This window comes from Amblyraja radiata, chromosome 4, assembly GCF_010909765.2.
Source record: "Amblyraja radiata isolate CabotCenter1 chromosome 4, sAmbRad1.1.pri, whole genome shotgun sequence".
Lineage (NCBI taxonomy): Eukaryota > Metazoa > Chordata > Chondrichthyes > Rajiformes > Rajidae > Amblyraja > Amblyraja radiata.
Genome location: NC_045959.1, coordinates 113,038,628 through 113,054,075, shown reverse-complemented (window position 1 = coordinate 113,054,075; position 15,448 = coordinate 113,038,628). Strand labels below are relative to the sequence as shown.

The 15,448-nt window shown below is 43.2% G+C and overlaps 1 protein-coding gene across 2 annotated transcripts in view; it reads left to right on the top strand.

Moving 5' to 3' along the window:
- Nucleotides 1-15,448, top strand: part of oxr1 (oxidation resistance 1) — a 420,907-nt gene that overhangs the window by 102,799 nt on the left and 302,660 nt on the right. For both annotated transcript variants that reach the window (XM_033020271.1, XM_033020272.1), the window contains exon 3: nt 6,323-6,507. In XM_033020271.1, coding sequence (XP_032876162.1) covers nt 6,323-6,507 — 185 coding nt within the window. The remainder of the gene's footprint in view (nt 1-6,322; nt 6,508-15,448) is intronic.

Sequence of the window (15,448 nt, the reverse complement as noted above, 5' to 3'; positions counted from 1 at the left end):
TTGGATAGCAGTAAAAGGATTAGTCCAAGTCAACATGGATTTATGAAAGGGAAATCATGCTTGACTAATCTTCTGTAATTTTTTGAGAATGTGACAAGTAAAATGGATGAAGGGGTGCCAGTGGATGTGGTGTATCTAGACTTTCAGAAAGCCTTTGATAAGGTCCCGCACGGGAGACTGGTGATTAAAATTAGAGCACATGGTATTGGGGGTAGGGTGTTGACATGGATAGAAAATTGGTTGGAGTGAACGGGTCCTTTTCAGAATGGCAGGCAGTGGCGGGCGAGTGGAGTGCCGCAAGACTCGGTGTTGGGGCCGCAACTGTTTACCATATATATTAATGATTTGGAAGAGGGAATTAGGAGCAACACTAGCAAGTTTGCAGATGACACACAGCTGGGTGGCAGTGTGAACTGTGAAGAGGATGTTAGGAGGTTGCAGTGTGACCTGGACAGGTTGAGTGAGTGGGAAGATGCGTGGCAGATGCAGTATAATATAGATAAATGTGAGGTTATCCAATTTGGCGGCAAAAACAAGGGGGCAGATTATTATCTCAATGGGGTTAGGTTAGGTAAGGGGGAGGTGCAGCGAGACCTGGGCGTCCTTGTACACCAGTCACTGAACGTTGGCTTACAGGTACAGCAGGCAGTGAAGAAAGCTAATGGAATGTTGGCCTTCATAACAAGAGGATTTCAGTATAGGAGTAAAGAGGTTCTTCTGCAGTTGTATAGGGCTCTGGTGAGACCACATCTGGAGTATTGTGTACAGTTTTGGTCTCCTAATTTGAGGAAGGACATCCTTGTGATTGAGGCAGTGCAGCGTAGGTTCACGAGATTGATCCCTGGGATGGCGGGACTGTCATATGAGGAAAGATTGAAAAGATTAGGCTTGTATTCACCGGGGTTTAGAAGGATGAGGGGATATCTTATAGAAACATATAAAATTATAAAAGGACTGGACAAGCTAGATGCAGGAAAAATGTTCCCAATGTTGGGCGAGTCCAGAATCAGGGGCCACAGTCTTAGAATAAAGGGGAGGTCATTTAAGACTGAGGTGAGAAAAAAACTTTTTCACCCAGAGAGTTGTGAATTTATGGAAGTCCCTGCCACAGAGGGCAGTGGAGGCCAATTCACTGGATGGAGTTAAGAGAGAGTTAGATAGAGCTCTAGGGGCTAGTGGAGTAAAGGGATATGGGGAGAAGGCAGGCATGGGTTATTGATATGGAACAATCAGCCATGATCACAATGAATGGCAGTGCTGGCTCGAAGGGCTGAATGGCCTCTTCCTGCACCTATTTTCTATGTTTCTATGTAATCTTCTGGAATTTTTTGAGGATGTAACTAGGAAAATGGACGTGTAAGCCAGTGGATGTAGTTTACCTGGACTTTCAGAAAGCATTTGATAAGGTCCCACATAGGAGGTTATTGGGCAAAATTAGTGCTGACATGGATAGAAAATTGGTTGGCAGACGGGAAACAAAGAGTAGGGGTTAACGGATCCCTTTCAGAATGGCAGGCAGCGACTAGTGGGGTACCGCAAGGCTCCGTTCCTGGACCGCAGCTATTTACAATATACATCAATGATTTAGTTGAAGGGATTCAAAGTAACATTAGCAAATTTACAGATGACACAAAGCTGGGTGACAGTGTGAACTGTGAGGAGGATGCTATGAGAATGCAGGGTGACTTGGACAGGTTGGGTGAGTGGGCAGATGCATGGCAGATGCAGTTTAATGTGGATAAATGTGAGAGCATCCACTTTGGAATCAAAAACAGGAAGGCAGATTACTATCTAAATGGTGTTGAGTTGGGAAAAGAGGAAGTACAATGAGATCTGGGGGTCCTTGTTCATCAATCAATGAAAGTAAGCATGCTGGTACAGCGGGCAGTGAAGAAAGTGAATAAATATAAAGTTATAAAGTGAAAGTTATAAAGTTGGCCTTTATAACAAAAGGAGTTTAGTATAGGAGCAAAGAGGTCCTTCTGCAGTTGTACAGGGCCCTAGTGAGACCACACCTGGAGTATCGTGTGCAGTTTTGGTCCCCTAATTTGAGGAAGGACATTCTTGCTATTGAGGGAGTGCAGCATAGGTTTACAAGGTTAATTCCCGGGATGGTGGGACTGTCATATGCTGAGAGAATGGAGTGGCTTGGCTTGTATACTCTGGAATTTAGGATGAGAGGGGAACTTATTGGAAACATATAAGATTGTTAAGGGTTTGGACATGCTAGAGGCAGGAAACATGTTCCCGATGTTGGGGGAGTCCAGAACCAGGGGCCACAGTTAAAGAATAAGGGATAAGCTATTTAGAACGGAGACGAGGAACTTTTTCTCACATAGAGTCGTGAGTCTGTGGAATTCTCTGCCTCAGAGGGCAGTGGAGGCCGGTTCTCTGGATAATTTCAAGAGAGAGCTAGATAGGGCTCTTAAAGATAGCGGAGTCGGGGGATATGGGGAGAAGGCAGGAACGGGGTACTGATTGGGGATGATCATCCATGGTCACATTGAATGGTGGTGCTGGCTCGAAGGGCCGAATGGCCCTCTCCTGCACCTATTGTCTATTGTCCAATCTAAATGAGGTGCTGTTTCTTCCGTTTGTGTGCGGCCTCACTCCAACAATAGTGGAGGGCCAAGACAGAAATGTCAGTCCACCCCGCCTCTTCCATCTTTCTCGCTCCTACTACAGTCAGTCTGAAGGAGGATCCTGATCTGAAATAACCATGTCCATGTCCTCCATAGATGCTCCTATTCCCGAGTTACTCCAGCAAATTTTTTTTTGGTATACCTTGTGTCTGAACTGCACTATAAAAATCTTTGTCCTTTGCAATGAAAAATCCTGTATCTTCATCACTTGCTTCACCTGCATGCTAACGTCTTGTTGGAAATGCTCATCTCAACAAGGTTTTTTTTAACTTGCACTGCATTTCTTTCATCCAAAATGAATAACCTCACATATCTGCCAACTTCTTGTGTATTCACTTAACTGGACAATATCCTTTTGCAGGCTCTCTGTGTGCCAAACAATATTTGCTGACCCATCTATCTTTGCATAATCACCAAAGTTGGCTGCAGTACACTTCCTCCATCCAACTCATTAAGATAGATCGTAAATATTTGAGACACCAGCAATGATCCTGTGGCGTTTCATTACTCAGTAATACCTAATTAAAAATGACCCATTCATCCCCAGTTGTTTTTTTGTTAGTTAGGTACTCTTCATCCATGCCAAAATATTATTCACAACCCCACATTGATTTTGCACAGTATTCTTTTATATGGAATCTTCCTCACTCCCTTCTAGATTTTCCAGTTCTCTTTTATCCACTCAATATGTCATCTTTGAAGAGTAGCAAACTTGCCAAATATGATTTCCATTTCATAAACCCATGTTAATTCTGATTGATTGTCATATAATTTTCTAAATGCCTGCTATTACTTCCTAAATAATGGACTTCAGTGATTCACACAAATGCTTAATTATTATGTGCACTGGATATGAATCAAAACTACAGAAATTAAGCACAAACTTTAAAATATGTCTGTATTTTTTTTACCATAGATTGTATGGTTCCCTTTTTTCTCTCTGGCATTTCTTCCATATTACTAACAGGAGAATGCATAACTGGCAGAAGTGAATATAACTTAAGTAATTATTTCTGGGATGAAAGTGTTATTGTATAGGAATGTCAGAATAGATTGAATTTATACTATCTGGCAAAGAAGAGAATTTCTTTTTAACGATACGATACAATAGAACTTTATTTATCCCAGGAGGGAAATTGATCTGCCAGCACTCATAAAACACAAGATTAATCGTAATCATAATTAATCATAATGTTTCAGAGGAGACTTGATATGGTAGGCTTTGTCTCACTGCTCCTACATTTCTAGAATCAGGAAGCATCATATCAGAATAACTGGAGATCCAACCTGAGATGTGGAGGAATTTTTGTTTGAGGGTTGTGAATCTTTTAAATTCTCTGCCCCAGTAGCTGAGGATGCCAAGTTATGAAGTATTATACAAGACCAATTTAGGACGACAAGGAAATCAAGGATTATGAAAACAGGCAGTTGAGGCAATGATCATACTAGCCATGATCTGTCTGAGTGGCCATCCATGTTTTGCCATATGGCCCGCTCCTGCTCTTGTTCACTATGTTTAAAGAGTTTTAATGTGATAGGATATACCTTTATGTTATGACGTCTATATCTTCTCCTGATTGGAAGCTATTGCAGCCTTAAAGCAAAAGCTTGCCTTAATGTTTCAAATACCAAGTAAAAAGTAATAAATTCAGTGAATAAGCTTTTTGGGAGTTCAAGTGTTGAAGGAACATTGATTTTGCTCACTATGAACTATCAGCTAGGCTGTAAACTTATAAGCAGGGATAAAATAACCCAGAAGAAATGATAAGGATCTGATAAGATTAATAAAGCAAACTTTGTGTGAGGTAGAATATAGTCACAAAGCTAATAAGTGCACGGAAAAGGCGATACTGCAGTCTCCTAAGAGTGACGGCGGTTTGGCACTTCCTGACTTTAGGCAGCTAACTTGCAAAAACTCCTGTATTGGATGAATGACGATTGCGACCACCTACCGACCTGGGTACACATGGAAAAGGCGAGTTCACGTCTCCTGTTGCGGTCTGTCCTATGCTCCCAACTCCCCCTTCCTATAACATCTGTGGGTGCAGGCCCAATTGCGTCCCTCTCGCTCAAGATATGGAGTCAACTCAGGAAAAACTTTGGTTTACAAGGCCCTTCCATCTTGACCCCACTGCTTAAAAATCACATCTTTAAACCTTCAAGTACAGACCACGCATTCAAAACCTGGCATAGCAACGGTATCAGCAGTATCAAAAACCTATACAAGGATGGCATCTTTTCGTCTTTTGCGGAGCTCTCGTCCAACTATAGCCTCCCAAACTCCCACCATTTTCATTTTTTCCAGATTAGGGATTTTGTGAAGAAGACATTCCCCCATTTCCCAAATCGCCCCCCTGAAACCCTGACCGATACCATCTTAGCTCTAGATCCCAACCAGAAGAAATGCATCTGTTTTGTATAACTTGTTAGGGTCGGTTATATTGAAACCTCATACCTCATTAAAAGCTGCGTGGGAGGGTGAGCTGAATACGAAACTAACAGACCAGCAATGGGACTCTGCCTTGGATTTGATCCATTCTTCCTCCATATGTGCCCGTCATGGCCTAATCCAATGCAAAGTCCTTCACAAAGTCCACTACACAAATGCAAGATTATCTAGAATTTACCCCGCTGTTAGGGACACCTGCAACAGATGTAATCAATCCCCTGCCAACCATAGCCATATGTTTTGGTCTTGCCCTAAGCTAGCAGCCTTTTGGAGGAGTGCTTTCGACTTGATAAGCAGAGCCTACGGCCAGACTATTCCTCCAAACCCACTGTCAGCCATTTTCGGTACCCCTCCCAACACCAACCTCTCTGTTGTGGTGAAACGGGTTCTAGCTTTTACAACCTTGTTAACCCGGAGACTGATCTTGCTTAACTGGAGGCTCACCTGTCCCCCGACACACGCCCGCTGGATCAAGGAGGTGCTTTACAATTTAAAGCTTGAAAAACTTAGGTTCTCTCTCAAAGGCTCTACCAAGACATTCCTAGACACATGGAACCCTTTCTTGGAACTTGTTAACTCTCTCAACTTGTCCCCGGACTCGGAAGAGGACTGAGTGCTCTCCACCATTGTTCTGCTCTACTGCAGCTGCTCTCCCCTTAACCCCCCCCCCACTCCCCACACTTATTTATTTAATTACTTACTTATTTACTGTTATTAGTGACCCCTTTTTTTTATTTATTATTTATTTATTTTTATTTATTTTTTATTATTATTTTTTAGTACTTTTTGTTTTGTTTATCTTACCATATTTGTGTGGATGTGTACGTATGTGAGTGTTGTTTGTCCCCGTTTGGTTCCGACCTGATTCGGGTGAGTTGAAGGTGGGTAAGGGTAAGGGCTTTGAGGGTCGCTTACATACTGTTGCACAATTATGCCTTGACTGTCACTGTCTGTTATCATTGTATGTATGCAAATTGCTGTGAAATTCAAATAAAAAGATTTAAATCAAAAAATAAAAATATATAAAGCAAACTTTGTGTGAGGTAGAATATAGTCACAAAGCTAATAAGTGCACGGAAAACCACAAGCTTTTAATTAGATAATGATGTGATTGTTATTTTTGTAATTTATGACCTTTTTAATATCACAATAAGTAATGATTAAGGCATAGTAGAAATTATGCCATACTACTTGTTCACTTGAAATGATCTCACTTTGTCCTTTATTGCAGATTAAAGAAAAAGTCCCAGTCAGTGGACATGACTGCCACAGGATATAGCAGTCCGATAACAGGTATTGATCCATCATCACAATCTGACCTCAAGACAACCAGGTCAGATGAGGCGCAGAATAATGGAGCCAACACACAGAGGCGCAATACTAAACGAAGCGAATTCCAGAGATATTATACAGTGGGTAGGTGTTGCGATGCATAGTCTTAGTTTCAGCTATAGCAAATCATGTTTAGAGCCATCACAAAATATTCACCTTGACATTGCCTATGTAGTAGGAATGTAGATATTATTTATTTCACAAGTATTATTGGAAATATTTATATTTCAGTGGTATGAGAAATATATACTTGTGGTTTATTTAAGAGAGAGGTGATTGGCTTGCTTGTTGGTTACCAGTTGATACAAGCTTTATGCATTAAATCTGTTTCTAGTTGATTGGATGTTATGGCTGTTATTATACTTGTGTGGATTAGGTATATTCACTTTTAACTTGCATTGTCTTCACTATCAGTTTATACCAAATTTTCTATTCAATGGTTCAAGTGACAAACAAAATTGGGTATTGTACCATTTCGGGTATGATGTATAAATATTTCTGTAAAAATATATTTTCCTCCACCCAAAACATTGCCCTTTTCGGGGGGAGGAATTCTGTCAATTGTATTTGCAGTTTGTCCTGGGAATTATTATGGATTACTCTTGCAAATAGCGTCTGCAGTCATTTTCGATCTATTTGTTGGCAATGACATGTAATGCTGAATGGAATGTCCTGAATCTTTATCTGTCCACTCACACCTATATTACCTGTATCCCTTGCAGAGGGCCAGTCTCACCTTATTTACCCTTAATTATTAGTCAAGACCCCATAGAAACTGGTGGGATCTAAGATTCTATGCCCGTCTGGCACAGAACCCAATAGATGATTCATGGGAGCTCCTTGTGAGACCCTTCAAAAGAATTGTACTTGACATGTATGTTGGTTATTCACAATGGATCAGATTTGTCCATACAGATGATGCACGTTAATCTACAATATTGTGAGTAGAAAGATTATGTGAATTAATTCTTGAACTATTCTGCCAAACAACATTAACATATTACAATGTAATAGCCTTTCAACTCTATTTCAGACACCAATCTTATTAAAATGTAATTGCTTCCTTTTTTTTGGACCTTCTCATCCTTCTTTCAACACTTTCACCCACATCACCACCCTGCTCAGTATCTAATACTTCCTATCAGCCCCAAGACAAATTACAGCTCAACACATCCTTCCACCTGATCATTGTCATTTTGACATAATACAGGAACAAATGGAGCACATAAATAGCACAGTTGCTTCCTGTTCAGAGATAAGCTTCTGGAAGCAGAACTTGTTTTACTGTGCTAATAGCAACTCCATTTATTCCCAATGCTACTTGACTCAAAGCCTCATTAAATGCTGGATACAATCACAGTATAGAGCATGGATCACCCAAACCCAGAATCTTTTGGAGAGAAATTATGGAAAGTTGAGTAAAAAAATTCAGATTAAAATTCAGATTCAAACTTTATTGTCGTTGTGCAGTGTACAAGTACAGAGACAATGAAATGCAGTTAACATCTCACCCAGAAGAGCGAACATAGAATAATGGAACAGTAAAATATATATGTGTACATACAGTAGCAGTAGTGCAATTTTTCTGGGGGAAGGAGTGTCCGGGGGTGGGGGGGGGGGGGGGGGGGAGGGGGGGTGACTGGCAATCACCAAGGTGCAGAGTTAAGTAGTGTAACAGCCGCAAGAAGCTGCTCCTGAACCTGCTGGTCCGGCAACGGAGAGACCTGTAGCGCCTCCCGGATGGAAGGAGGGTAAACAGTCTGTGGCTGGGGTGAGAGCAGTCCTTGACGATGCTGCGCGCCCTTCACAGACATCGCTTGCTCTGGACAGACTCAATGGAGGGGAGTGAGGAACCGGTGATGCGTCACCGCCCTCTGCAGTGATTTCCGGTCAGAGACAGAGCAGTTGCCATACCATACTGTGATACAGTTGGTAAGGATGCTCTCGATGGTGCAGCGGTAGACGTTCACCAGAATCTGAGGAGACAGATGGACCTTCTTTAGTCTCCTCAGGAAGAAGAGACGCTGGTGAGCCTTCTTGACCAGTGTTGAGGTATTGTGGGTCCAAGAGAGGTCATCAGAGATGTTGACCCCTAGAAACCTGAAGCTGGAAACACGCTCCACCTCCGTCCCGTTGATGTGGATGGGGGTGTGCGTGCCGCCCCTAGACCTTCTGTAGTCCACAATGAGCTCCTTGGTCTTCTTGGAGTTAAGGGCCAGGTTGTTGTCAGCGCACCATGCTGCTAGGGGCTGGACCTGCTCCCTATAGGCCGACTCATCGTTGTTGCTGATGAGGCCAATCACCGTTGTATCATCTGCATACTTGATGATGGTGTTAGTACCATGTACAGGTGTGCAGTCGTAGGTGAAGAGGGAGTAGAGGAGAGGGCTCAGTTCACTGCCCTGTGGAACGCCGGTGTTCAGGGTGAGGGTTGAAGAGGTGTGATTGTCTAACCTAACAGACTGGGGTCTGTTAGTTAGAAAGTCCAGTATCCAGTTGCAGAGGGAGGGGTCGATGCCCAGGTCGATAAGTTTGGTGATCAGTTTTGAGGGGATAATGGTGTTAAATGCTGAGCTATAGTCGATGAGCAGCATTCTCACGTAGGTGTCTCTGTTGTCGAGGTGGGAGAGGGCGGAGTGAAGTGCCGTTGAGATGGCATCCTCCGTACTCCTGTTCTTGTGGTAGGCGAACTGATAGGGATCCAATGTGGGGGGTAGGCAGCCTTTGAGGTGTGCCAGGACCAGCCTCTCGAAGCACTTAGTGATGATGGGGGTAGGTGCAACTGGGCGGAAGTCGTTGAGGCTCACCGCAGTGGAGTGTTTTGGCACCGGCACGATGGAGGTGGTTTTAAGGCACGTGGGGACAACTGCTTGGGCAAGTGACAGGTTGAAGATGTCAGTCCAGACGTCTGTCAGCTGCGCAGCACAGGCCCTGAGGACGCGCCCGTGGATGCCATCAGGGCCAGCAGCCTTTCGTGCATTAATCCTGCTCAGTGCCACATACACGTTGATGGGGGTGAGTGTAAGGGGCTGGTGATCAGAAGGGAGCACAGCCTTGATGGCCATCTCTTGATTGTCCCTATCAAAGCGGCCATAAAAGTGGTTAAGCTCCTCAAGGAAGGAGGCGTCGCTGGATGTGGGGGTGGTGTTGGTGGATTTATAGCCTGTGCTGGCCTGGATGCCTTGCCACATGCGTCAGGGGTCGGAGTTGTTATTGAAGTGCTCCTCAACCCTTAGCTTGTAGCTATGCTTGGCCTTCTTGATGCCCCTCTTCAGGCCCTGGATGAACTGTAGGCTCGAGCATCGCCTGACCTGAAAGCGGTGTCTCGTGCCTTCAGCAGTATAACCATATAATAACCAAATAACAATTACAGCACGGAAACAGGCTCTCGCCCCTTCTAGTCCATGCCGAACACGTATTCTCCCCTAGTCCCACATACCTGCGCTCAGACCATAACCCTCCATTCCTTTCCCGTCCATATAACTATCCAATTTATTTTTAAATGATAAAAACGAACCTGCCTCCACCACCTTCACTGGAAGCTCATTCCACACAGCCACCACTCTCTGAGTAAAGAAGTTCCCCCTCATGTTACCCCTAAACTTCAGTCCCTTAATTCTCAAGTCATGTCCCCTTGTTTGAATCTTCCCTACTCTCAGTGGGAAAAGCTTATCCATGTCAACTCTGTCTATCCCTCTCATCATTTTAAAGACCTCTATCAAGTTCCCCCTTAACCTTCTGCGCTCCAAAGAATAAAGCCCTAACTTGTTCAACCTTTCTCTGTAACTTAGTTGCTGAAACCCAGGCAACATTCTAGTAAATCGCCTCTGTACTCTCTCTATTTTGTTGACATCCTTCCTATAATTAGGCGACCAAAATTGTACACCATACTCCAAAATTGGCCTCACCAATGCCTTGTACAATTTTAACATTACATCCCAACTTCTATACTCAATGCTCTGATTTATAAAGGCCAGCACACCAAAAGCTTTCTTTACCACCCTATCTACATGAGATTCCACTTTCAGGGAACTGTGCACAGTTATTCCCAGATCCCTCTGTTCACCTGCATTCTTCAATTCCCTACCATTTACCATGTACGTCCTATTTTGATTTGTCCTGCCAAGATGTAGCACCTCACACTTATCAGCATTAAACTCCATCTGCCATCTTTCAGCTCACTCTTCCAACTGGCATAAATCTCTCTGTAGACTTTGAAAATCTACTTCATTATCCACAACCCCACCTATCTTAGTAGCATCTGCATACTTACTAATCCAATTTACCACACCATCGTCCAGATCATTGATGTACATGACAAACAACAGTGGACCCAACACAGATCCCTGTGGCACCCCACTAGTCACTGGCCTCCAACCTGACAAACAACCATTCACCATTACTCTCTGGCATCTCCCATTCAGCCACTGTTGAAGCCATCTTGCTACTCCACCATTAATACCCAACAATTGAACCTTCTTAACCAACCTTCCATGAGGAACCTTGTCAAAGACCTTACTGAAGTCCATATATACAACATCCACTGCTTTACCCTCATCAATTTCCCGAGTAACCTCTTCAAAAAATTCAAGAAGATTAGTCAAACATGACCTTCCAGGCACAAATCCATGTTGACTGTTCCTAATCAGTCCCTGTTTATCCAGATGCTTATATATATTATCTCTAAGTATCTTTTCCATTAATTTGCCCACCACTGACACCATTTACAGACACTTTAAGGCAATCTCATGCATTATGCATTCCCCCCCCCCCCCCATTACCCCCCAGACAGAGTTGACGTGGATAAGCTTTTCCCACTGAGAGTAGGGAAGATTCAAACAAGGGGACATATAACCATATAACCATATAACAATTACTGCACGGAAACAGGCCATCTCGGCCCTACAAGTCCGTGCCGAACAACTTTTTTCCCTTAGTCCCACCTGCCTGCACTCATACCATAACCCTCCATTCCCTTCTCATCCATATGCCTATCCAATTTATTTTTAAATGATACCAACGAACCTGCCGCTACCACTTCCACTGGAAGCTCATTCCACACCGCTACCACTCTTTGAGTAAAGAAGTTCCCCCTCATGTTACCCCTAAACTTCTGTCCCTTAATTCTGAAGTAATGTCCTCTTGTTTGAATCTTCCCTATTCTCAAAGGGAAAAGCTTGATCACATCAACTCTGTCTATCCCTCTCATCATTTTAAAGACCTCTATCAAGTCCCCCCTTAACCTTCTGCGCTCCAGAGAATAAAGACCTAACTTATTCAACCTATCTCTGTAACTTAGTTGTTGAAACCCAGGCAACATTCTAGTAAATCTCCTCTGTACTCTCACTATTTTGTTGACATCCTTCCTATAATTGGGCGACCAAAATTGTACACCATACTCCAGATTTGGTCTCACCAATGCCTTGTACAATTTTAACATTACGTCCCAGCTTCTATACTCAATGACTTGAGAATTAAGGGACAGAAGTTTAGGGGTAACATGAGGGGGAACTTCTTTACTCAGAGAGTGGTGGCTGTGTGGAATGAGCTTCCAGTGAAGGTGGTGGAGGCTTGTTCGTTTTTATCATTTAAAAATAAATTGGATAGTTATATGGACGGGAAAGGAATGGAGGGTTATGGTCTGAATGCAGGTGTATGGGACTAGGGGAGAATACGTGTTCGGCACGGACTAGAAGGGTCGAGATGGCCTGTTTCCGTGCTGTAATTGTTATATGGTTATATGGTTATGTGTGATATTATATAAAAGTGAAGTTCAAAACTGCTTCCAATGGTGCTGGGCAATGTATCACATCAAAGATACTGCTATTTAGCTGTGAGCCTAATTGACAAATGTAGGTCAGGTGCATGTTCTATCATAGCCAAATTTCATCTTGTACCAACGTTTTTTAACATCAATGCAAATTGATACTAAACAAAGGAACATCCTGGTCAGAAGAGTGAAACAAAAGCAAAATACTGCAGATACTGGATCTAAAATAAAAGCAGAATATGTTATAAATACTGTGTGTTATGAGAAACAGAGTTAATGTTTAATGTGTATGGCCTTTCATTAACTGAATACACTAGAAACTTACTGGCTGCGTCAGCAGAAAGCCTTTTGTTAGTTCATTATCAATTTTCACCCAAATATACAATGGAGTCGAACACCATCACATGGAATTAAATGGTATCTTGCTTCTTTGTTATTACAACATATTTGCTCTGTGAAATTGTCATTTTTTCTTATTTTCCTCGGAAGCCACATATATAATTCTCTGCTGTGTAAATTCTCCCTTTTCTGTATATCAGTGTATTGAGTAGCAATGGTTTGTGCATGTTTGTACACAAGGGAAGATTCGTACTGGATAAGTCAGCATTTATTGCCCCTCCCTTATTAAACATGAGATCATGAAATGCCTTTTTTATTCAATCATTGCAATTGTTGCTTCTGCCATGTTGTTAAGGAAGAAGTTCTGGCATTTTGATTGTTTGCTACCTTTGCTCTTTTAAGTGGTAAAAATCATTTATTTATGTAGAAATCACTCCAAAGCGCCATGACAAGGTGTTGCAATGTATCTTGTAAAATATACATACTGCAGTTTTATTGTTCAGTGGTGGGTGGAAATAACATTTAAGACTTAGGATGGATTGCATTTTCTAGATGACACCAAGCTACTTGAGTGTTGTCATGGATCCAGACAGGTTTCTAGACTAATAACTTTGAAGAGGAAGCAAAAACAAATTGCTGGAGAAACCCCGAGGGTCAGAGAACATCCAAGTGACAGTTGATATTTGACAGTTGATATTTTCGGCCAAGACTCTTTTTCTGGGTTGGAGATCATATAGGTGGATGGGGGTATTTGACAATGAGTAGTGCCATTATCCATTAATCCAACAAGGAGAGATGGTTAAAAATTCTGCCTCCTGGTTCTAGATATTCCATGAGGCGCAATGCCATGATAGTATCCACCTCTCAGAATCTTGTGTTTCATTAAGATCAGCACAATTCCTTTGAACCTCAAAGAGTTTGGCCCCAAGACTGCTCAATCTTTTCTTGTAAGACACCTTCATCCCAGAAATCACCCCATCAATATTCTCTCAAACTCCTCCAATGCAAATATGTACATCCTTTAAATAAGGATGCTCAAACTGTACCTGGTGCTCCTTGAAGGGTCTCACTAAAGCCCTGCACATGAGTGTCAGGATTTCTTTACTTTTGTACCCTATCCCCATAACAATAAAAAATCAATGTTTATCTTCCCAATTACTAGTTATACATTCATACTAATTTTCAGTGTTTCATGTAAGGCAGCCTTCAGCTTCCTCAGTTTCCTGTAGTCTCTCTCTATCCAAACAATAATCTACCGTTGCATTCTTCCCATCAAAGTAAGTGATGGCATGTTTCCTAAAGTTATATTCAATCTAAAATGAATCTTTTTCCCCACTCACTTTATCAATGTTACTTTGTGAACTCGCTGTGTCCTTTCAATATTTCTTATTACTTTGCCAGTAAAAAGTTAAGTGACAGTATATTCGGCCCATTCATCAAAGTCATAAATGGAGATTGTAAATTGTTGAGTCCTGACATTTGATCCCTTTGGCACCGTACTCGTTACAGCCTGCCAACCTGAACGTGATCCATTTATCCCAGCTCTGTGTTTTGTTTGTGAGCCAGTCCTCAGGTTGTGCCAATTAAGTTTTCTTTATCTACCCTAACCTTCTTGTTACATCCTCAAGGAACACTCATCAATTTGTAAAATGTTTTCTTGGTAAAGATTTGACACAACTATGTTGATTCTGCTGCACTAAATGCCCATGTTCTAAATTATTTGCTGCTATGTTCTAAAGAACCCACTGATGTGGAATCTGAGGCATCATTGGCTGCAGTTAAGTTCTTCCCCTCATACTCTACCATCTCTCAACATTGCCAACTCAGCCTCAGCAGGGTCACTAATTGATCTGCTACCAGTGTCCCTATGGCCCTACACCCGACTGTAATTGATGTTCACTCTTCCACCATCATCCGATCTCGTGTCCATCACATTAAGTCGCATTGCCATCAAGTTGAGAGAACAGGCACCCACCTCACACCTTGGAACTCCATTCCGCCATGCCCTCGCACTCCTGTTTCCCTTCACAATCCTTGCCATCCCACCATCTGCAGACGCACCTCCCCTCCCACCAGTTCTCTTAATAATAATAATAATAAATTTTATTTAATGGGCGCCTTTCATACAAAATCTCAAGGACACCTTACATAGTAATCGGAATAAAAACATATAATCGGAGTAAAACAAGTAATTAAAGACATCACAATGACAGAAATTAAAAACAGAATTCAATCCAAAAACAGAAAATCAAAAACACAGTGTGAAGAGAGAGCAGCGGCAACCAAATCGTGCCAGCGTCCACTCTCTCTTCACGGCAGCCATCTTGGACACAGACCTACAGGACTACAATTAGACAAAAAAAAATCATCCCCCCACAGTGGATAGCACTGTGGGGGAAGGCACAATGTCCAGTCCCCACCTCATGTTCACCCCAAAGTCAGGCCTATTGGGGCCACCGCATTTGCCTCTACGGAGGCCCGATGTCCCTGGCCGTTCTCACCGGGTGGTCTTGCCCCGGCGTCGGGAGAGTCCTTTCGGCGGCTGGGCCACCTGGAACGGCCGCTTCTTGGTTGGAGCCCGCGGCTGCCGAAGCCGACAAGGCCGCGCCGGTTTGGCGCTCCTAGGCTCCAGATGAAAAAGTCGGCGCCCGCTCTCCTCACTGCCGCCTTGCCGCCTCTACGCACGCCCTCTCTCCGCACGCCGCCTCTCCGCTCCGCAAACCCGCAGCCCGGAGATGTTGCTCACGGCGGTCCAGCTCGCCAGAGCTCCAGCGCGGCGACCCAGGCAAGGCATCGCCCGCTCCAGCGCTCCAGCGCTCCAATGCAGTGCCGCCACGCAGGCCGAGGTGCTGGGTGGTTCCCGCCAAGAAACGGCGCTCCAAGCCCGCTGGTAGGCCACGACGACAGGTCGACGGG